The sequence below is a fragment of the Malus sylvestris genome, chromosome 17 (genome assembly GCF_916048215.2).
Source record: "Malus sylvestris chromosome 17, drMalSylv7.2, whole genome shotgun sequence".
Classification (NCBI taxonomy): domain Eukaryota; kingdom Viridiplantae; phylum Streptophyta; class Magnoliopsida; order Rosales; family Rosaceae; genus Malus; species Malus sylvestris.
Genome location: NC_062276.1, coordinates 805,425 through 825,193, shown reverse-complemented (window position 1 = coordinate 825,193; position 19,769 = coordinate 805,425). Strand labels below are relative to the sequence as shown.

Here is a 19,769-nt window from a genome sequence, read left to right as displayed (position 1 = left end):
AAAAAGAGCAATCACTTCACTTTTTGTTTTGTCACAGATGTGGCTCTATATAAAGAGCACTCCGTGTGTGATTACAACACACAACAAAGAAAAGAAATGAAAGCAATAATATTAGTATTTATCCCTTCCTCTTTTTCTTGCAATCTTTTTGTGTTATGATTACGAAACTAAACAGTGTGATATCTTGCACCCACTTCTCTCATGTCCCTAATAAAAGTTATCTCTCTAACTTTTGTCTATTTATAATAGGTTGAAAGAGATTGAAGTTAGAAGAATTTATGAAATTTTCTACAAAATTAAGAGTTCAAATTTTATAAGCGAGAAATTTTGAGTTTAAATTTCATAAATACATAACAATGACTCGAACAACTAACAAACCTCCCTCGTACCAATGAGGTTGATAAAAAAAATGAAGCAAGTAGGAGAGCAAATTGCAATTACCCACAAATTGCCATACAATTAAGCAATATTCGGTATTATTGAACATATGAAATAGTTCAAGTATAAACTCTTCAAGTACAATTGAGAAGTCCACTCAAACCCTACCGTAATAATACCCTATCCACTTAGCGAGAATTAGGAAAGAACGTCTATTGTATACAAATCATGCCTTCTGACACATATAATTACACACACACACATATATATATATATATATATATATTATATGTAAAATTCCATCCAAAGTTCAACATTCTCCTTTTAGTAATTGAAGAATGGCAAACCGAATCATCAAGCCCCTTAATTTCCCAAATGGTGGAGAAGGAAAAATAAAAACTTTTAGCCCATTTATTTTATGTAAAGAGCACCATATATATATATATATATATTATACGATGCTGATCACATAATGGTGCATTGAGTATCCGGATCATAAAACGGGTGGACCTGCATTGGCGGAGGTGGCTGCGGAAATCTAATCGCTGGTACAGTTTCCCGTGTATCGTAGTAATTAGGGTAGTGCTGAGGATGATGATGGTAGGGAATCGTTGTTTCATAGCTTCCATTGTGACCATAATATCCGTAATCATGATTATTATGGTAATAAGCCCCATAATCTTGTCCACTTGTGTAATTAGCAACAGGTTTAGCTTCGTAGAACTGATGCTTATATCCTGAATCAACTCTGAGCAACTCTGCATGCTTCCCTGATTTTGCTAATAACTTGAGAAGCATGTTCGGTTCAATTGTACCCGAAACATATGCAATTCCGGCTTGTGTGTCGATGGTGTAAGACACTCCTTAATTACGATCAAATCAAATTAATTAATTAATTAAACTTTCAAGAACAATGAGATTAACAATAATAATTCATAAGAACAATAGGATATATACATATATATTTTTGTACGTACCCTTGATTTTGTTCAAAACTTTGGTCATGGTCTTATGCCATCCGGGCCGGGGGTACCGGTATCCAGTTTCAACTCACATCTCTGCAAAATCATAATCCAAAGTTGAAATATAATCGCCTCATATGGGCAAAATTAATAAGGAAAATGAAATCACATGGAAAATAAACCGGAGGGAGATAGCTAGCTAGGGTTTGTTAAACGTCACTAACCATGAAATCAGTATCCGTTGTTTCAGCCATGATGAGAAAAGGAACAGATTGATAGGTTTCTGCAGAAGAGTACTTGAAAGAATGTGCTGTGTTGTGTATCTGCTTCTCGATCGAAAATGGATTAACCGTAAACTGTATGTTACTTGGTACTCATCAAGGAAGTTCGTAGAAGTTTTTGCTTAACTTACAGCACAAAAGCAATAGTACTGTTGGGTGGTTTATATAGAGGAGGTTTGTTGCGTATTTTTGTAAACAATTAAATGGGTTACTAATAACCAATCAAACAGATTTCAACCGTAATCAAATTATTAAGGTAATTCAGGTTTTACGGTATATATTCTTTCTTCTTATCTTATACTTAACGCCATTCAAGCAAAGGATCTCTCAGATGACAATATTCCATTTCGAGGACCCTTTTTTCATGAAGAGTGAAAAATCTTTAGGAGAAAACTTCTATGGACCAAACCATTTTGCTCATGAAAATTAACGTAGTGTTCATACACCTTATCCATAATTTTGAAATTACTTAACGAAAGTAACTTTAAAACTAAAATGAAATTAATTGAAAAAAAAAATATTTATTTTAGTTCCTTACCCAAAAAAAATATTTTAGTTATTTTAAAATTATATTGAACTGTTATATAGCTTATTATGGTGTTTATAATCTTTTATTAGTTCAATAAAAAATAATTTATTAGATTTTATTAATTTTAATAGCTTATAAAATGGATTACATTTTAGTAGGAAAGTGAATTATTATTTAGTTAACTAATATATAGCAATATGAATAATCAATAATATGTGGTTGAAATGTTTTTTTTTTCCTTTTAATTTAAGACATAATTTTAAGGGTCCATACCGGATTCTATGCATCATTTTTTTCTAAATGAAATTATATGTATCTTAAATATTTTAGATTCTTGTAATGGAAAAATTCGAAAACGGTCTCCTGTTTTTCAAAATTGAATTTCAGTCCATTGATCATTGAGAAATATGAAGGGCTTGAGGTTAATAATAACGCTTGTATGCCAAAATTTAAGTAAATTATGTAGACTTTACATAACAATATATATATATATATATATATATATATATATATATATATATTTTAACAAACAATATTATCGAGAGGATAGGCTTAGTCTCACAATAAGCTAGCAATAATGTAGTTATTACAAGGCTTCGATCCTGATCATTGAGTCTGTATTGGTTAGACTTAGACCCATAACCAGAACCAGAACTGCCATCTCCAAGTTTGTATTGATTGTCAACAGGCCGTGGAGATGTTTTCACACCTGATCACATTACCAGTACTACTATTACCGGCGGAGGTGGTGAAGTGGTGACGACGGTGTCCCGAATCAGAATGCACCCTGAGCAGCTGTGCATGTTTACTGATTTTGCAAAACGCGTCAGCCACCACATATGCCATTCCAGCTTCTGCATACATACATTCATTCATTCAAGTCATAAAAATATAAACAATATTAGTAAAATTAATTAGATAACAAACAAGCTTTCTTACTATTGTCAAGGTTTTAAAAGGGCGGCTAGGCTAGGCCTAGGTGAATTAATCGGATTTAAGTAAATTTATTTTATATCATATAAATAAGTGTCTTTTTATGCTAAAAAAATACATAATTTCATTGGGATAGGTAAATAGTATGACTGGCTTTCCGGAAAATGAGACGAAACATGCTTTATCGATATGAGAACATGCGCTAAAAAATACCTCCTAAACCCCCTGCCAAGTGATCGAGTAACTACAAATAGAATGACATATAAATTGTAAAGTATTAGAACGTAATGAACACATAGAGAAATGTGTATTCCTCTAAGCATTCAACAAATCTTTTGCAATTTAATGAAAAAATAAAATGTAAAATGAAAATTATCTATTTTCTATCTGAGTGGGAGTTGCGACCCAGGCGACTACCAAGGTGGGTCTGGGTGGGCGCCTAAGCAAATCTAAGCATCATTTCTTAATTTTGAAATGCCTAAACATTAATCGAGATGGTAGTCAATCGCCTACCCCTAGGTGGGGCTGAGGTGGGATTAGGGGGCCTAGGCAGCGCTAAACGGGAATTTTTAGAACAATGTTATTTATTGAGTTAATAGTTTGACTAAAGTCCACTGGGTCAAAATTTTGACTGAATCGAATAACAGTTCGTTTGACACCAAAAAATGAGAAAAGAAAACATAAGGTTAGAATATCGCATCGTAGTTAATTAGGCTAAAATAATGTTTTTTTTCTTTCTAAAATTAGCGTTCGAACCTCCCTTATCATAATTTAAGTTGTATTACAAATAAAAAATATATCACTTTGCATAGAAAAAAATAAAGATAGAAAGTGAAAATTTTGTGTGTTGAACAATGAACCTAAAATGTAGGGATCGATTTTCCATTCAAGGTCGATATAATAATTATTATGCCCATCTATTCTTGGACCAAGATTTGCAATGGATTCTACGTAATCTTCCACATCACTATCATGATTTACCCTAAACCATCTAATTATTTTCTGATAATTCAATCACAAATTCGAAAAATCGAGTCATATCATCGAGAGAGAGAGAGAGAGAGATGAAAAAATTTATAATAGCTTTTTCACTGGTGCTCCTCCTATGGCTGCTTTTGCATAATTCTTCTAAACCAATTGGAAACACCTACCAAGTATCGCTTCTCAAATCTCAACAGGTATGTTTGTTTTCTTATCAATTAATTTTTTGTTTCATCAATCCGCATTTACGTCCAAAAGGACGACCTCAAACCAACAAGGCTCCCCGCTTTACATCCAAATTAAAAAAAAAATTATTTGTTCTTTGCAACGATCTTGTAGCTGAAGTGATTTCCCCTCCCCAATATTGTTTGTACATAATCCGTGTTTTCCTTTAAGTGTGGAGGGTTTTATTTTTTAAACCATAAATTTAAAGGAAAAATAATGAAAATGTCTTGAAAACTTTGAGTTTTAACGATAAGGGCAAAATAAAGGGTAAAGTGAATAGTACAAAAATTGACTTTTTAGTGTAAAAATGTAGTTTTTCGTTAACTTGAACAGTATTTGGAGCTTTTCGTTAAAGATCCCTAAATTTAACGAGTATGTACTACTGGAACTAGGAATGCAAAGAGCTGGTGGAAGTTCTGAGGAGAGCATCGATGCCAGATAGAACGATCATACTGACGATTGTTGAGGAAGCATGGACTGGTTCTGGCTCCATCCTCGATCTCTTCCTCGAGAGCTTTCGGGTTGGCCAAGGGACGAAGAGGCTCTTGAATCACTTGCTCATTGCCACTGTTGGTAAGGGAGCTTTTGAGTACTGCAAGTCCGTGCATCCCCATTGCTTCAAGCTCGCGCCACTACGACTGTCGAAACCTGCTGCCGGAAAGCAACTTCTCGGTCACGGTCGGGAGGGAATCGACCTGCTACATAGAGTGATTCAACTGGGATACAATCTGATTTTCACAGTAAGCTTTCTTGTTCCTTGTGTGGTGGTGATGGGTTGAAAGTAACTGTATCAGGCAGATTTTAACTGAAATCTAACTTTGCTGCAGGAGGCAGATGTTATGTGGTTCAGAAATCCGGTTACAGAATTTGACTCTCAAAAGGAAGTCACAATTCCTTGTGACCTCGATTCGGAAAACGCAGGCAACAAACAGGATAGGGGAATCTTTTTTCTGAAATCAGATGTTATATCACTCGAATTCTTCGAGTACTTGAACTTGGTCGGGATTCTGTACCCGAGTATTCCTCTTGGATCTCCCTGTGAGATTGTAACACGAGAGGAGATTACCAAAATGCTTGGAATGCGAGTGCAGATTATCGACACAGCTTATTTTGGTGGGTTTTGTCAGCCACTTGGGAACTACAGTGAGGTTTATACAATGCAAGCAAACTGCTGTGAAAATATCGAAAGTAAAGTCCACGATCTCAAGCTTGTCCTAGATGATTGGCGCAGTATCACAGGTCGTTCAGCAAATAATAGTTCGGGGCAATCACCTTCATGGAGAGCCCCAAACAAATGCATTCAATAAGAATTTGCCAATACCTGCTTTGCTGCATTCAGTTTACTTAACAGAGAATCATCGACGATAAAAATTCTAAACTCTTTTCGCAATAACAATTGTAAAAGGGGAAGCAGGGACCAATCTTTACCTAGTATTTCACCTAATGATCAATGTCTTTGTACTGAAACTTTGCCATAACAAAATCAGAGAAGCCTTATGTGCACCTAAAGTAGCCCTAAAAATATAAATACGAAAGAAGGCTAGCATTGAACTTTGTGAAACTTTCGAGTGCTCCATAAACGCCTTCACATCGCATACCAAGCACTTCGGAAATATTTTATCCAAGTGTTGTATTCAAAGTACATATGCTTAGGGTAGACAAATCGCATACCCTATGCTTATGTTGCTCATCAAGCTTTCAAAAGTTTTAATATTGCAAATTGGACATAGCAGGAGTAAAGAGGGCAACAAAATTAGGTAGACAAAAGCATTGGAAGTTTCACATTAAGTATCCTTATACATAAGCAAGAATGAAAGTTTTTTACTTGATAGAATTAAGATATAGGATCGGTTTAGATTGGAGTCAATCGAAGAACAACTGAACTGAATGCAACTCTTATACAACTTACATGGACCATAGCCTCTCTAAATCAAGCGTAGATATTCCTACAAATCAAAGGACGGGTAGAATGTGGTCAGTAAGGTATGCCTCCTTGAGGAAGATCCCAGTTATCTCCGTCATCATCGCTCTTCTTGGCTTCAGGGACTTCTGGCTTCTGCTGAAAGGGTCTTGAGAAGGGTCGCCGGCTGATAAAAAACAATAAAAATGGAATTCAATAATCAGATCCAACGGGGAGTGCTAACCAAAGGAATTCATTCAAGTCCGTGATTTTCAAGTCATAGTTTTACAGATAGAACAACTAGTTCATAGGCATTAGGAATCCCACTCTAATGATGCACTCAAATTACAAAACGAATTTCACATTTTTTTTTTCTTTTTGGCAGTGATACTCTAAACTAGTCTAATCTACGTGAAGAGGAATTCAAACTCGGGTGAATTGGCAGCCACACTGCCTTTGACAACGGCCCAACAATTACAAAAGTACATGCTTTATCTTAATTCACATTCAAGCATTTGGTCTCATCCACAAGACTAAAAAGGGTGACCCCTATCCAACAAAGCTTAGCTCTCCGCTTTGCGAGGGTCTTGGGGGAACGTCTATCTTACGCAGCCACAAGACTACATTGCATAAAGTTCAAATCTTTATCTTTCTCGATTTCAAAGGTTGAACATTTCTTCTTAATTCACATTCAATTACGCAACTCAACTACAATGCATAAAGTTCAAACCTTTCCCTTCTGAATTTCAAAGGCTGTTCGATTATTCAACTGAACTACAATGCATAAACTTCAAATCTTTCTCTGTCTCAATTTCCAATGTCGAACATTTCTATCTTAATTCGCATTCAATTACTTAACCAAGCAACCGAAAAATCACAAAATATAAAAATAAACAACTTTACTTAATTACGTTCTTTCTCCTAAATCCTCAATTTCTGAAGCAACCAACAAAAGAAATGAAAAGAAACAATTAGGACACGTACCTTCTCTTGTTTCGCTTCGCGGCGTCGCGGGTCCGGCGCTTCTTCTCATCCTGCTTGTTCTCAAAGTACCTCCTCCTCTTAACCTCCTGAATAACTCCGGCCTTCATGACCTCCCGCCGGAACCTGCCAAGCAGCCGCTCCTCGGGCTCGTTGTCGTCGACAATCACCTGCACATTGTACGCCGACTTGAAGAAGAGGACGTTGGCGTGAGCCAGAGAGGGGCAAATCACAGACTCTATCGACGAAGAAGAAGAAGCAGAGTGGGACCCTTGGGCAGCCAGGGAAACCAGCCAGTCTCTGGGCTTCTGGGTCTGTAAAATGGAGAGCTGGGTCGGTGGGAGTTTGGGTTGCGGTGGCTTTGAGGGGCTGAGGAGGGAGAACAAGTTGCAGAGAGCGGATGAGGCAGCCATGGATGATGACTTTGGTGATTGGTGTGAAGAGACTTCTCGACCTTCTGATTTTGTTGTTTATCTCTATCTCCTTTTTCCGGAGGGAAGATAGGATTGGGCCCACGAAGAAGCAATGTGTTTGATGGACTTCAAATTTGGGCCGTTGGATATAGTCAATCACTTCGGAGTCAGTTGAGAGGCCCAGCTAGATATACTTCTAATACTAAATAGAATGAATTTTAGGGGTTTATTATTGTTGAGAAGATTCAATTATTTTCTTTGGAAATATATTTGCTGGTCAAATTTGAGTTTTTAGGTTCGAATCTTGTGGATGGCGAATTCGATACCAAATTAGGTTGTCCGTTGTGTGGCTTAGCCAAACTCCCTCCCTTTCCTTGGTGTAAAATATATCGTTGTACTAAAAAAAAAAAAAAATTTGAATTTATAGCTTGAGATTTGCAGACTAATTAGAATACATAAGAAATGCTAGTGGAACCATTACAAAGTGTGTTTTAACTTTTCAAGTTTCCGAAGTTAAATCATTAACATTCTTGAACATCCACATCGTAAGTTACTTGGCAAATATATCAACAGAATATCGCTGTATATATGCAATTTGAAGTATTGATGGCATCACTAGTATAAGAATACATCGATAATTTATAACATGTTGATATACTAATCAATATTAATTAAGTTGATTGAATCAATCATATGATCATACGGTCTGACCAAAATTTTATAATGAAGAAATAATTATAGAGGCAAGTTGATATTGATGCTTAACTTGTCATTTTCTAGTGATTGGCGTGCATGGAGGGATTGTGGAGGCCACGTCAGTAAGTAATGGTGCTCATTCTCACAAAGCACCACAATCTGACGAGGTTGCATTTCAAACAGGCATCCTCAATGTATGTATGAGTGGTGCTATTTACTCAACGTTTTTTTACCTTTTACGGACTTTCTGTTTAAATTCTTTCATTTGATATTTTTTAATTTATTTTATCTCACGGTTGAAATTAAAAAAAAAATGTGAAAGGTCAAAAAGAGATGTGTGAATAACATCACTCTATATATGTTATATATGTATACATGCTGCTGAGCTCAATGCTTAGGCATCTATGTGTTTTGTGATGCAACAACGCAAGATGCACCAATGATCAAATATCAACTCAAATCCAAGCCAAAGCATTCCCAATTTCTCCTTCTATTTACTTTTCAGGTTTTGTGACTTTATGTAGATTGTGAGAGATGTTTTGGCGTGACTGTCACATTTTACTATAGTCTTAATGATCCATTTTATAGATATGTTTACTTACTAAGAATAGATATGCAATGTATAAGTATCATTCACGTCTAATAACACGCAAAAAAATAAAATACTAGAAAAATTCCACTTTGAGATTATGTATGACATACTTGAAAATCCAAGTATAAGATCACTAAACGAGTGTTGTCTATTGTATGCCTGAACAATTTTATGACTTATTTCATTCTTAAAAAGTAAACATGTCATAAATATTATCCATATCATTATTTTATATTATAAAACGTAAATTAATGACACGTCATAATATTATTGTCACATTCGATACTTTCGTGTCGTATTTGAAGCAATTCATTCCACGTCCATCCTCAATTCTTGGTAAATACAATACTCTTTTTATTGTTTCATTTTATTAATGTCTCGGAATCAACAACTTTACCAAACTCGTGTACAACTCCTTTCTTGTGTATTGATTTCCGCTTATTACATGCTCGGTTTCCTAAATGATTTCTCCACGTCACCCCCGAAACAAAAAACCAGAAAGCCAAGATCTCTATAAAGCGAGGGAAATAAAACAATATTTGGTTATTAAAAGAATGAGTAGAAGTTTCTACTCAAAATCGTTCATTGCAGATTCATATAATTTCGTGTTTATAATCCAAATTATTCATATTATAAATTACTCTATATAAATATCGTCTCTGCAAAGCACCAACTAAAACTAAGGTCATTTAGTCATCATATGGATAAAAACAAATGAACGAAATTTGTAAAAGTATTATGAACCGTCTATGTATTTGTTACAATAGATTGACTGAACGACCTTAGTTTTAATTCATTTTTTCGAATAGATGGTCTTTACAAAGTGATTCATAATATAAACAATTATGATCATAAGTACAAAGCTCTGTTGTTCGAATACAAAAAATTTTGAGTAAAAATTCCTGCTCATCCTTAAATCTAATTAAAAGATGAATTAGTGTGCGTTAATCGAAACTGGTTTGCTTTTCCGTACTAAATCAAGGGGCTGAAACCTGGTTAAGTTCTTCTCTGCTGCAGCCAATGTCATCTTTGCTTTTTCTCATAGTTAATTTGGAACTTTAAATCTTAGGAAACCTATGCGATCATGACTCTGAAAATTGATTAGAATACTCATTAGAAAATTATATTAGGGACGATAGGCAAATCCAGGACTGACAGACGGACACTAACCTTAATTTGATTAAATAGTGGATTAGCAGAAATAAAAGAACACTTAAAAGAGAAAACATTTATAATTAGTTAATATCCAATTGGACATGCAGTTTTACAAAGTCCTTTACTTATAAGAAATTTTTAGTGTGCCGAAAACACAACTCGATACATCAAGTATCATAATACAAGTAGTTGGATATTTAAAAAAAAAAATATAAACTACTTATATTTTGACACTTTGTTTACCAAACGATATTACCGACACACTAAAAATTTATCTTTATCTATGAGGCCTGGCATCTGCTCAGCAATTGGTGGCCATTAAACTAATCAGATGGGAAATTGGTAATTAGCTTTATCGATACGATATTCTTGATCAGTACAATCCGACTAGGAAGATGTAATGGTCCTAGAAATAGCTATACTAATTCCAATGTTCTTCATCTGTTGGCTAATTGCAAATCTTAATTATTATTATTTGGTTTTTGAAGTTGTTCATTGATCTCAACCAACTTCTAAGTGGAGTGATAATTGTCGCTATTTGATTTGAGAAAGTAGTTCAAAGTCACATGAATGCGAGAGCAATATATATATATATATAGGAAAAGGATCCTCGCCGGATCCTTTTCCTGAGCATCAGGGGATCCTGTGATCATGATTATTCACTGTACATCGTACAGTCAGTTTTCGTTAGGTACTAATTATATTTAATTTTAAATTTTAAATGATTTCTGACCGCATAATGTACGATGAACGAGTATGATCATAAGATCCTCACTGGATCATTTTCCATATATATATATATATATATATATATTTTTTTTTTTCTTGAGCGAGCGTCTTCCCATGCTACCTATGATGAAATTCTCTCTTATATAGAGTTCAAATTCAAGGCAATCCTTTGAAGGTAAGATTGATTTTTTCAATATGATTGTCACAACGTTCTGCCGAATGATAATGACTCACATATTATAACACGCTGATTAATAAGACGCATCGACATGCATGTCCTTAACAAAATAGTATATTCCCGATCTTAAAAAAGAGAAACGACTCCGGCTGGCATTCCTACTCACCCAGTATAGAAAAGCACCATCAACAAATCTCTCTTTCTCTCTCTCTCTCTAAGAAATATGCTTCTTCAACTCTTGTTCCACTGATCTCACCATCCATATTCTTCTCTGTGCCTTAATGACCTCCCTCCTTCCATTCTTTCTCTCTCCTCTGATTCTTCTCTCTCCTCCTTTGCTGCTTCAATCTCCTGGTTTTCTTCTACCCCTCACAAAGTTTGAGCCTTAGAGACTCATTCATTGGTACTACTTCTTCCCTACTTTTTTATTCTATTTAAATTTCATTGGCTATCACCTCTCTGCAGTTATATCTTCTGTTTTTTTGCTACCCAATTTAATTAAGGTGATTTTTTTGGATATATGTTACTATTTATTTGTTGCTTTCTGTTTATTAATTGGATATTGATCAAAATATTCATCAGGGTGGTTATATATTTGTAATATTATTTGAGGCATGGCCAGTTATCTTCTTAGTTTGTCATATTAATTACCTCTGCACAAGTGGTGTATGATCTATTTTTGATGTGGGTGAACAAACCTTCAGGAAGTGATTTTTCCACTCTCGTGTTCTCGTTATGTACTCTTTCATTTATTTTCCTAGTCGTATGATTAAATATATCAAAAGATAAAATAAGAGTAGAAAATCACGACGAGTAATTTATTTGTTTGTAACGCAGCTTTTTTCAAGTAAATTCTTCAGCTTTTTGGCCTCAGAGAATCAGATTCTCCTTAAGAAAATTACTATCAAGACAATTGTTTCTGCTGATCAATTCATCTGAGTTCTATTGCTTTCTTATTTATTTATGTGTTGATGATGTGATTAGTGCATATGGAAAACAAATTTCTGATGACAATTTTTCGGAATTTGTTCTTCAGTTATCCGAAATCGCCTAGTATTCAAAGGTTTGAAGGTAGGGTTTCTGATTAATGTTCTGAGAAAGATTAATGGAGGGTGCTGAAGAAGATGAAAGCAGGAAGTTATTTAGGGATGAATGTAATAATAATCTTAGTAAGAAGTGGGTGTTTGCTAGTAAGGCTGGAGAAAAGGTTGGAAATCGAGGCCTGAGCCGCCGTGGATTTAAATATTCACGGCAGCTCAGGCTCGAAGTTGATGGTTCTGGTTCCTTAGGGACTGTGCCATGTAAACCGCAGGATGCAGATTATACAATTCATCCCCTCATTGACGAGGTGGAGGCTTTGATTTTAGCCAGGGTGCCGAGATCAGAGTACCGGAAGTTTTGTACCATAAACAAGCGCTTTTTCGCACTGTTGAAGAGTGGCGAGCTCTACAAGATCAGGGCCGAACTCGGGATCAAAGAGCCCTCTGTGTTTGTGTCGCAATACGGTGAGAATACATGGCGGGAATTTGACAGGCAGTTCAGGTTTTGCAGGAAGCTCCCAATCCTACCGTCTGATTCGTGCTTCATGTCAAGCGATAGGGAGTCTCTTTGCGCTGGGACTCATCTGCTGGTATCCGGCAGGGAGATAGAGGGTGTGGTTGTTTGGAGGTATGACATGGAAGCAAACCAATGGGGCAAGGGTCCCGGCATGATCAGTCCAAGGTGTATGTTTGCTTCCGCAACATGTGGTTCCTACGGATATGTGGCCGGCGGGATGGGATTAGCAAGTGATTGGAAAGCCATGGATTCTGCTGAGAGATTCAATCCCAGGACGAAATCATGGGAGCCTCTTCCGAATATGAAGCAAGAAAGGATGAGTTGCTCCGGATGTTTCTTGGACAACAAGTTTTATGTGATTGGAGGGAAAGATTGGCATGGAAGAGATCTTTTCTGTGCTGAAGCCTTTGATGTTGAGAAACAAACATGGGAACTCATCCCGGACATGCTAGAAGCTGACTGGACAACTCTAAGCAACCCATCTCCGCCACTTATTGCAGTGGTGGCCAACCAGCTGTACTCTCTTGAAACTTCCACAAATGAGCTCAAGGTGTATCTGAAACAAAGCAAGGCATGGAAGAAATTGGGAGTTGTTCCGGTGAGAGCTGATGCTACTTCCGGATGGGGCGTGGCGTTTAAGGTGCTCGGAGACGAGCTACTTGTCATCCAATCTTCATCAGATGCAAATGCAGGAGGCCCTGCCCTCATATACACTTGCTGCCCTGATCCAACTGCTGATGAATTGCAGTGGCAAGCTCTTGAGCACGGCCACAGCCGCCCTACCCGCTTCATTGTTAATTGTTCCGTCATGGCTGCTTGAATATGGTTAACTTAAACCCTAAAAGGTGTGATTTCTGTATAGCTAGCCTCTTGGTGTGGTGTATAAAAATAAAAACATTGGATCAAACTCTTCTTTGGTGTTAAGGACCTAAGGTAATAGCTATGAATAGTCATCTGACTCTGGAAAAAGGATTATGCTTCGACCGGATTATTCTATTCCACCTCTTAGAAGGCTTGCCTCGAGTACAAGCTAGTGTGTTTGATTTTCAACTTGCTTTTCCAGTGTTTTTGTTGTATTAGTATTAATGTGCGTGAGCCTCCCAAGTCCAAACCTTGAGACATAAAACTTTGGGTTATCAATGGAGCTTTCTGAGTTTTTATTTTCTTCTATCTCCTGCATAACATGTGCATGAGCGTGCCTAGCCACAAAGGGCGAGTTCAAGATGACTATTTCGTAGTGTCAGTAACACTTTCCGTACTACAAATAGGACAATGCACTAATATAAGCCCTAAGCCCAGCATTTGCCGTTTAACAATAGACAAAGGTTCAAAGATAATCCAACAACATTCCTACACCTACCATACAAGGATGGTCACCAATTTGCCCATGAACGAACAAATTGGTGACCACAAAAGTAGCACTAAGGCATCAGTATCACAAAAAGAACATAGTATCCTATAATGTTTACTTTGCAGCAGGTTCCGAGAGTGATGAAAAGCATATTGACTTCGAAGCACAAACAACGAATTAAAACAAGAACCAGAATAAGCTTTTAAAAGGATGATAGAAAGAGGTGACAAAACACGAAAGCAAACTCTAGCAACCTTCACCTTAGCATTAGCGATAAAGTGAGTTTAAAAACCACAAGATAAGAGTGAGAGAACTAACGTCATCGAGCTTAACTTACGTAAAACATAAAACCAAACTATTAGCTTCAAAATATGGAAACACCACAAATTTCAACTTGAAAGTAGTTGTACTTGAAAACCAAAAGCCTTAAAGTCTCGTCCAGACACTGAAAAGCACAACTGCTGAACAAAAATTCGGTGATAGATTTCTCAGCTACAAATAAAAGATATCTGAAAACAGAGATATTCTGGGAAAGATATAGAGTGGATGATCTAGGATACGAATGACGACCATAAACTCTTTAAACTACAAATAACAGATCTCAAGAGGAAGCACCGCTCTGCAGTGCTTGACCTTTCCTCGACTTCCTGGGAGCCAACTGAGTATCAGGCTGCAAAAAACGCACAGTGAGCAGAAAATTCATATTTGACAAACAATTCAGTAGCATCATCCAACAACTATGTCAGGAAAGTTGATTGACAATCAATTCCTAGGAAATGATACCAAATTGTGATTCTTTTCAATCTGATTAAGACTTCAGTCAATCAGCTCAAAGTTTGCAGCATCGGCTGCATGCCTTGTTAGTTAATACCAGCACAGTTGCATGTACCAAAAAAATTTTGGGTCCTGTTCATTTGTCTATCGTTGACTAACAGAAGGCTTTATTGTTGATGCATAACGGTAAAGACTGAGTCAGCTTTGATATATTTGAAATGTGGAAAGGTTTCAACCAATGACCTACTGTTTCTTTTCAGAGTTAGGGTGTCCATATCTTGTGCCATCAATTTATGAGTTCAAATTCAGTATACTAAGAAGCATGACAAGCTCTCATTCACAAACGCATTATTGCAGCACATCAAAATGATAAGATGATAGAAAAAAACCTCAGCTTAAATACTTTTCGAAAAAAAATCACCTTCAAGAAACTGTCTGCACAACGCACATATCTAGATAATGCCACACAATGCATATGTTCGATTTATAGGCTGGACTGCACTTAATCTCAAATTCGGTTTTCCTTTTAAAATTGACACTTAAGTAATTGGAGAATGAAGCTTTAGATTACCTCTTTCTTTACTGCCTCTTCTTTCTCTGACAAAATCAGCTCGATATGGCAGGGAGATGACATATAAGCTGCAAAACGATATTATTAAAACAATGTCCAAACAAAATATGTAGTTCCTTCCCACCACTCAAAATGGAATAAAAAAGAGAGATAGAAAAGCAAACTCACGATTTATTCTCCCATGAGCACGATATGTGCGGCGTCTCTGTTTCTGAGCCTGGTTGACCTGGATGTGAGAGACGTACAACGAATCCACATCAAGCCCTTTCACCTACATAATACGAAAACACCTCAGTTTGAACTCAATGCTAAAATATAAAACATAAAACATCGAGTAGAGAGGCAAAAGCGAGGCCAACAAAGGAGAAGCATTTACCTCAGCATTGCTCTCGGCATTCTTGAGCAAATCAAGAATGAAATTAGCAGACTTAACCGGCCAACGCCCCTGACCATTGGACTGGCGGTTCTTCGCCTGCGCAGTTCGACCAACACCGCGGCAAAAGCGGCGGAAGGGAATGGCTTGCTTGTGGGCTAAAACATCTTCCAAGTACCTTTTGGCCTTTGCCAAATGCATCTTCCTGATGGCATGGGCAGTCTCTCTCGTGTTCTAAAACATATTAACAAATCCAAATTACAACAATCGAATCGAACACGTCTACGCATGAAACAAGCATATTTCGCCGCTACTCGCTACTCGTAAGCGAAAATTTAATCTCAAATGCCAACAAAAAATCCCAGATAAACAGATTTTTCAACCGTAAATTCTAAAAACACAGCAAATTTGGAAACCAAAATTTAAAAAAAAAAAAAAAAAAAAGTACCTTGAAATGAACTCTTAGACCCTCGCCCTGGGCCTTGCAGGCTGAGGTAAAATGCATCAAATAATTATTAATAAACCAAAAATTAATACGAATGCGAATAAATTCGGATTTAGAACATACAATCGAGTAAATTAAAAAAAAAAATTGCTTACACTTGGTGGGATTATTGGGCTCCCTCGAGTACTTCACCTACATAATACAAGTTTGAAAATTTATCAGAATTAATTAATAAAGTCGCAATTTTTACAACAAAAACGAGTATTTTTGAGAGAGATCTACCATTGCTGTTGATCGGCGGCGGAAGGAGGAGTCTGGGCGGTCAGAGGTGAATTGGAGCGAAGAGGGAAGATATTTTAGGGTTTAACGTTATAAAGCGCGGACTTGTTAAAAAGCCTGGGCTGGGCTTTTGGGGATGTTGGGCTAGGCCCATTCATGTCTATTCGCTCGCCTTTTGTTCAACTTGAGAAGAAAGAGTAGGAGAAGGAAAAAGGGAACGAAATCAAAGAGCATAGAGTCAGTGTGTTGCTGCAGCTCACAGTCGTCCGGCGTCATCGTTGTCGGGTGGAGGAAAGCAAGCCAGCTTTTGCTCTACTCTAAAAGCCCTGGACTGCTTCTGCTTCTGCTTCTATGTAAGTGCTTCTCAATCTCTTCGTTCCCTTAGGTCTCTCTTGATCTCCTTATGAATTTCTCAGTATTCTCGACTGCCAATTCTCGTTCGGAATTTCAAAATTGCTGTAGTTTTGATCTGTTTATGTCAAATTCTGTATCTTTTGATAGATATTTTGCTCCTTTGGTTGTGGATTTCGGTACCGTATGCCAATATTTGGGTCTGATTGCCGTTTCTTGAATTAGGGTTTTGTGAAACCAAAAGGTTGCCTCCTGCGAAATTTGTGCATTTCGTGGATTTGGGTCATCTTCCTTTTGGTGTGTTGCTCGGAAATGGTTCTTAGAGGTTTGAATTTGAGCGGGTTTCGGTTTCGGTTTCGGTTTCGCGCATATTCTTTTGCTGGGTTTTAAGATCTTGTGGAAATGGCTTATGGATGTATGGTAATTTTTGTGGGTTTTTGATGGTGGGACGGATTTTTGAGGTTATGCGTGTTTAGAAGTAATATTTTGCTGGTTTTGGATCTTTATCTAGTTAGAGTCAGTTATGTCTATGAACAATAATAACCCACCTAAGAGTCTCGGAGCCTCTTCGTCGCCCTTTGGCAATATCGGTATGGGAGGGCAATCTATGTCTGCAAACCCAACATTTCAACAATCACAAGCCCAAACACAGATTGGCGCTGGTTACCAAGGTCAGTTTCAGTTCTCTCAAGCGCAGGCTATTGCCCAGGCTCAGTCAAAAGCCCATGCACATGCCCAAGCTCAAGTGGTTAACGCTCAATTCCAAGCTCAGTTGCAAGCTCAGGCGATGGCCCTTAACCAGAACCAAGCAGTTGGCATTGCGAATTTGGGGTCGTCTTCACCCTCCTTTTCCACACCTGGGAATGGCAGTGCCAAGCGCTACCCCCAAAAACCACCAGTACGCCCTTCTGGTGTTTCTCCTACACACATGATGTCACCTGTGAGAACCATGGAACTCAACCCCGCTGCTCGTAAAAAGAAGCAGAAGCTTCCCGATAAACTGCTACAAGACAAAGTAGCCACCATTCTGCCTGAATCTGCTCTCTACACCCAGCTTCTCGAGTTTGAGGCTCGTGTTGATGCTGCCCTCGCAAGAAAGAAAGTAGACATCCAAGAGGCCCTTAAAAGCCCGCCTTGCATTCAGAAAACGATGCGGATTTATGTTTTTAACACTTTTGCTAATCAGGTTCGCTCGATTCCACAGAAGCCAAATGCTGATCCCCCCACTTGGACACTTAAAATAGTTGGGAGGATCTTGGAAGATGGGGTTGATCCTGACCAGCCTGGAATGGTCCAGAAATCAAATCCCTTTTATCCAAAGTTCTCATCTTTCTTCAAGAGAGTAACAATTTCTTTGGATCAGAGACTATATCCTGAGAATCATATCATTTTGTGGGAAAATGCTAGATCGCCTGCAATTCATGAGGGCTTCGAGGTGAAGAGAAAAGGTGACAAAGAATTTACTGTGAACATACGGTTGGAAATGAATTATGCGCCTGAGAAGTATAAGCTTTCTCAACCATTGATGGAAGTTCTTGGTATTGAGGTTGAAACCCGACCTAGGATTATAGCTTCAATCTGGCACTATGTGAAGGCTAGGAAATTGCAGAACCAGCATGATCCTTCTTTCTTTAACTGTGATCCACCACTTCAAAAAGTATTTGGGGAAGAAAAGATGAAATTCACCATGGTATCGCAGAAGATATCTCAGCATTTGTTCCCCCCGCAACCTATTCATTTGGAGCATAAGATAAAGCTTTCAGGAAATAGTCCAGCTGGAACTGCATGTTATGATGTGTTGGTTGACGTTCCTTTTCCAATTCAAAGGGAACTGTCTGCTCTTTTGGCCAACTCCGAGAAGAACAAAGAGATTGATACCTGTGATGAAGCAATATGTGCAGCTATAAGAAAAATCCATGAGCATCGTCGCAGGCGAGCTTTTTTCCTTGGGTTTAGTCAATCTCCTGTAGAATTTATCAATGCACTGATTGAATCTCAAAACAAAGATTTAAAGCTTGTAGCTGGAGTAGCAAGCCGTATTGCTGAAAAAGAGAGGCGATCAGATTTCTTCCACCAACCATGGTAAACACATCACTTTTTAGCTTAATTGATATTTCCACTTTTACCTGCATTTCAAGGCTTTACCATCGCTATTTTTATGAAAGTCTGCCGATCATGATTTACTTGATGGCAACCAAATTATTTGTTTACTTTCATATCCCCTTCTCTTGCTGGTTATGTTTCAATAGCTGTGCTTGGATGGAATTTCATTTATTTTGTTGGATGATGCATTAGTTGATTTGCCTTGACATTTAGTTACATATATGGTTTAGGGCGACGACCTACTTATTGAATCTTGTGTTGGTGATTGTATCAGGGTCGAAGATGCTGTTATCCGGTATCTGAATCGTAAGCCAGGTGCAGGAGGTGATGCTGCTCCTGGAAGCATATGATATGAGGGGACTGTTGAGCTCTTGCCGGGGGTGTGTGCCACTGCCAGCCCCCTTTGTATTCTTATTTGTTAAGCAGATGTAGGAGAGGATGTAAGAGGATATAGGATTGCCTTTTCTAGTGTAGGACGAGGAGGGAGGACGGACGCTGACGCCGCTTGCAGATTGTTGAACCATGGCAAAAAATATAGAGCTTGTTCTGTTTGTTGTAACCATTAAATTTTGCCATGTACTTGCTGTGCTGCTGAACTGCTGATTTAGGGTTAATGTACAAACATGTTGACACAGTTTTATTTGTCATGTATGCTCTCAATTTGTAACGGACAAATGATGTTTTGTCCTTTGGAATCCTTCCCCTCTCTTTTCTTTTTCTTGAGGCTGTATGTTCTTGCAAGCTTTCGTTTATTGGAAATTTCCTTCTCAAGCATGCGTAAGTCTGCGTGATCATTTCAATCCGCTCGCTCACGACCGCCATGCCTATCACCACCACCACCACCACCAACTCAGCCCCAATCCTTGGCTTCCGCATCAAACCTGTCTCGACGGCCGGCCGGTGAAAAAATAATAGCTTCTACATGTTAAAAATACGTCTAGAATACGTTAATTTTATGTGCATTATTGAAAACATATGGGAAAATAACGTGTATTAAATTTGACAAGTATTTTCATACATGTATAATACGTG

At 37.6% G+C, this 19,769-nt stretch overlaps 6 protein-coding genes across 7 annotated transcripts; 3 read left to right on the top strand and 3 right to left on the bottom strand.

Moving 5' to 3' along the window:
• Nucleotides 1-843: 843 nt before the first annotated feature.
• Nucleotides 844-1,723, bottom strand: LOC126610396 (uncharacterized). Its single transcript, XM_050278451.1, has 3 exons — nucleotides 1,565-1,723; nucleotides 1,356-1,436; nucleotides 844-1,241 (listed from the first exon to the last, which is right to left on the bottom strand). The coding sequence occupies exons 2-3, from the start codon at nucleotides 1,381-1,383 to the stop codon at nucleotides 844-846; spliced, it is 426 nt and encodes a 141-aa protein (XP_050134408.1). The 5' UTR covers nucleotides 1,384-1,436; nucleotides 1,565-1,723.
• Nucleotides 1,724-4,761: 3,038 nt separating this feature from the next.
• On the top strand, nucleotides 4,762-5,596 carry LOC126610395 (uncharacterized protein At4g15970-like). Its single transcript, XM_050278450.1, has 3 exons — nucleotides 4,762-4,862; nucleotides 5,031-5,070; nucleotides 5,117-5,596. Exons 1-3 carry the CDS (start codon nucleotides 4,762-4,764, stop codon nucleotides 5,594-5,596), a joined length of 621 nt encoding a protein of 206 aa, XP_050134407.1.
• A 446-nt stretch (nucleotides 5,597-6,042) lies between these two features.
• LOC126612369 (30S ribosomal protein S21, chloroplastic-like) lies at nucleotides 6,043-7,637 on the bottom strand. The gene is made up of 2 exons (XM_050280772.1): nucleotides 7,174-7,637; nucleotides 6,043-6,376 (listed from the first exon to the last, which is right to left on the bottom strand). The coding sequence occupies exons 1-2, from the start codon at nucleotides 7,581-7,583 to the stop codon at nucleotides 6,265-6,267; spliced, it is 522 nt and encodes a 173-aa protein (XP_050136729.1). The 5' UTR covers nucleotides 7,584-7,637; the 3' UTR covers nucleotides 6,043-6,264.
• Nucleotides 7,638-10,949: 3,312 nt separating this feature from the next.
• On the top strand, nucleotides 10,950-13,650 carry LOC126610715 (F-box/kelch-repeat protein At3g27150-like). The gene is made up of 2 exons (XM_050278830.1): nucleotides 10,950-11,336; nucleotides 11,970-13,650. The coding sequence occupies exon 2, from the start codon at nucleotides 12,039-12,041 to the stop codon at nucleotides 13,308-13,310; it is 1,272 nt and encodes a 423-aa protein (XP_050134787.1). The 5' UTR covers nucleotides 10,950-11,336; nucleotides 11,970-12,038; the 3' UTR covers nucleotides 13,311-13,650.
• A 578-nt stretch (nucleotides 13,651-14,228) lies between these two features.
• Nucleotides 14,229-16,419, bottom strand: LOC126610716 (60S ribosomal protein L17-2-like). The gene is made up of 7 exons (XM_050278831.1): nucleotides 16,287-16,419; nucleotides 16,160-16,196; nucleotides 16,008-16,048; nucleotides 15,563-15,793; nucleotides 15,355-15,457; nucleotides 15,187-15,254; nucleotides 14,229-14,511 (listed from the first exon to the last, which is right to left on the bottom strand). The coding sequence occupies exons 1-7, from the start codon at nucleotides 16,287-16,289 to the stop codon at nucleotides 14,443-14,445; spliced, it is 552 nt and encodes a 183-aa protein (XP_050134788.1). The 5' UTR covers nucleotides 16,290-16,419; the 3' UTR covers nucleotides 14,229-14,442.
• Nucleotides 16,420-16,470: 51 nt separating this feature from the next.
• Nucleotides 16,471-19,434, top strand: LOC126610714 (SWI/SNF complex component SNF12 homolog). Of its 2 annotated transcripts, none has more exons than XM_050278828.1 (3): nucleotides 16,471-16,636; nucleotides 16,860-18,716; nucleotides 19,012-19,434. In XM_050278828.1, the coding sequence occupies exons 2-3, from the start codon at nucleotides 17,158-17,160 to the stop codon at nucleotides 19,085-19,087; spliced, it is 1,635 nt and encodes a 544-aa protein (XP_050134785.1). In that variant the 5' UTR covers nucleotides 16,471-16,636; nucleotides 16,860-17,157; the 3' UTR covers nucleotides 19,088-19,434. The 2 variants fall into 2 exon arrangements, with proteins under 2 accessions (XP_050134785.1, XP_050134786.1); XM_050278829.1 differs by having other exon boundaries at nucleotides 16,476-16,636; nucleotides 16,785-18,716.
• Nucleotides 19,435-19,769: the final 335 nt, after the last annotated feature.

Coding starts and splice junctions, on each gene's coding strand:
- LOC126610396 (XM_050278451.1), bottom strand. CDS start 1,383: ATGACCAAAGTTTTGAACAAAATCAAGG. Junction 1,242..1,355: donor AGTTTTGAACAAAATCAAGG/GTACGTACAAAA, acceptor ATCGTAATTAAG/GAGTGTCTTACACCATCGAC.
- LOC126610714 (XM_050278828.1), top strand. CDS start 17,158: ATGTCTATGAACAATAATAACCCACCTAAGAGTCTCGGAGCCTCTTCG. Junction 18,717..19,011: donor GATTTCTTCCACCAACCATG/GTAAACACATCA, acceptor TGATTGTATCAG/GGTCGAAGATGCTGTTATCC.
- LOC126612369 (XM_050280772.1), bottom strand. CDS start 7,583: ATGGCTGCCTCATCCGCTCTCTGCAACTTGTTCTCCCTCCTCAGCCCC. Junction 6,377..7,173: donor GCGAAGCGAAACAAGAGAAG/GTACGTGTCCTA, acceptor GTTTTTTATCAG/CCGGCGACCCTTCTCAAGAC.
- LOC126610716 (XM_050278831.1), bottom strand. Junction 16,049..16,159: donor GCCCAATAATCCCACCAAGT/GTAAGCAATTTT, acceptor ATTTTACCTCAG/CCTGCAAGGCCCAGGGCGAG. Junction 14,512..15,186: donor AAGAGGCAGTAAAGAAAGAG/GTAATCTAAAGC, acceptor CGTTTTTTGCAG/CCTGATACTCAGTTGGCTCC.
- LOC126610395 (XM_050278450.1), top strand. CDS start 4,762: ATGGACTGGTTCTGGCTCCATCCTCGATCTCTTCCTCGAGAGCTTTCG. Junction 4,863..5,030: donor CTTGCTCATTGCCACTGTTG/GTAAGGGAGCTT, acceptor TGATTTTCACAG/TAAGCTTTCTTGTTCCTTGT. Junction 5,071..5,116: donor GTGGTGGTGATGGGTTGAAA/GTAACTGTATCA, acceptor ACTTTGCTGCAG/GAGGCAGATGTTATGTGGTT.
- LOC126610715 (XM_050278830.1), top strand. CDS start 12,039: ATGGAGGGTGCTGAAGAAGATGAAAGCAGGAAGTTATTTAGGGATGAA.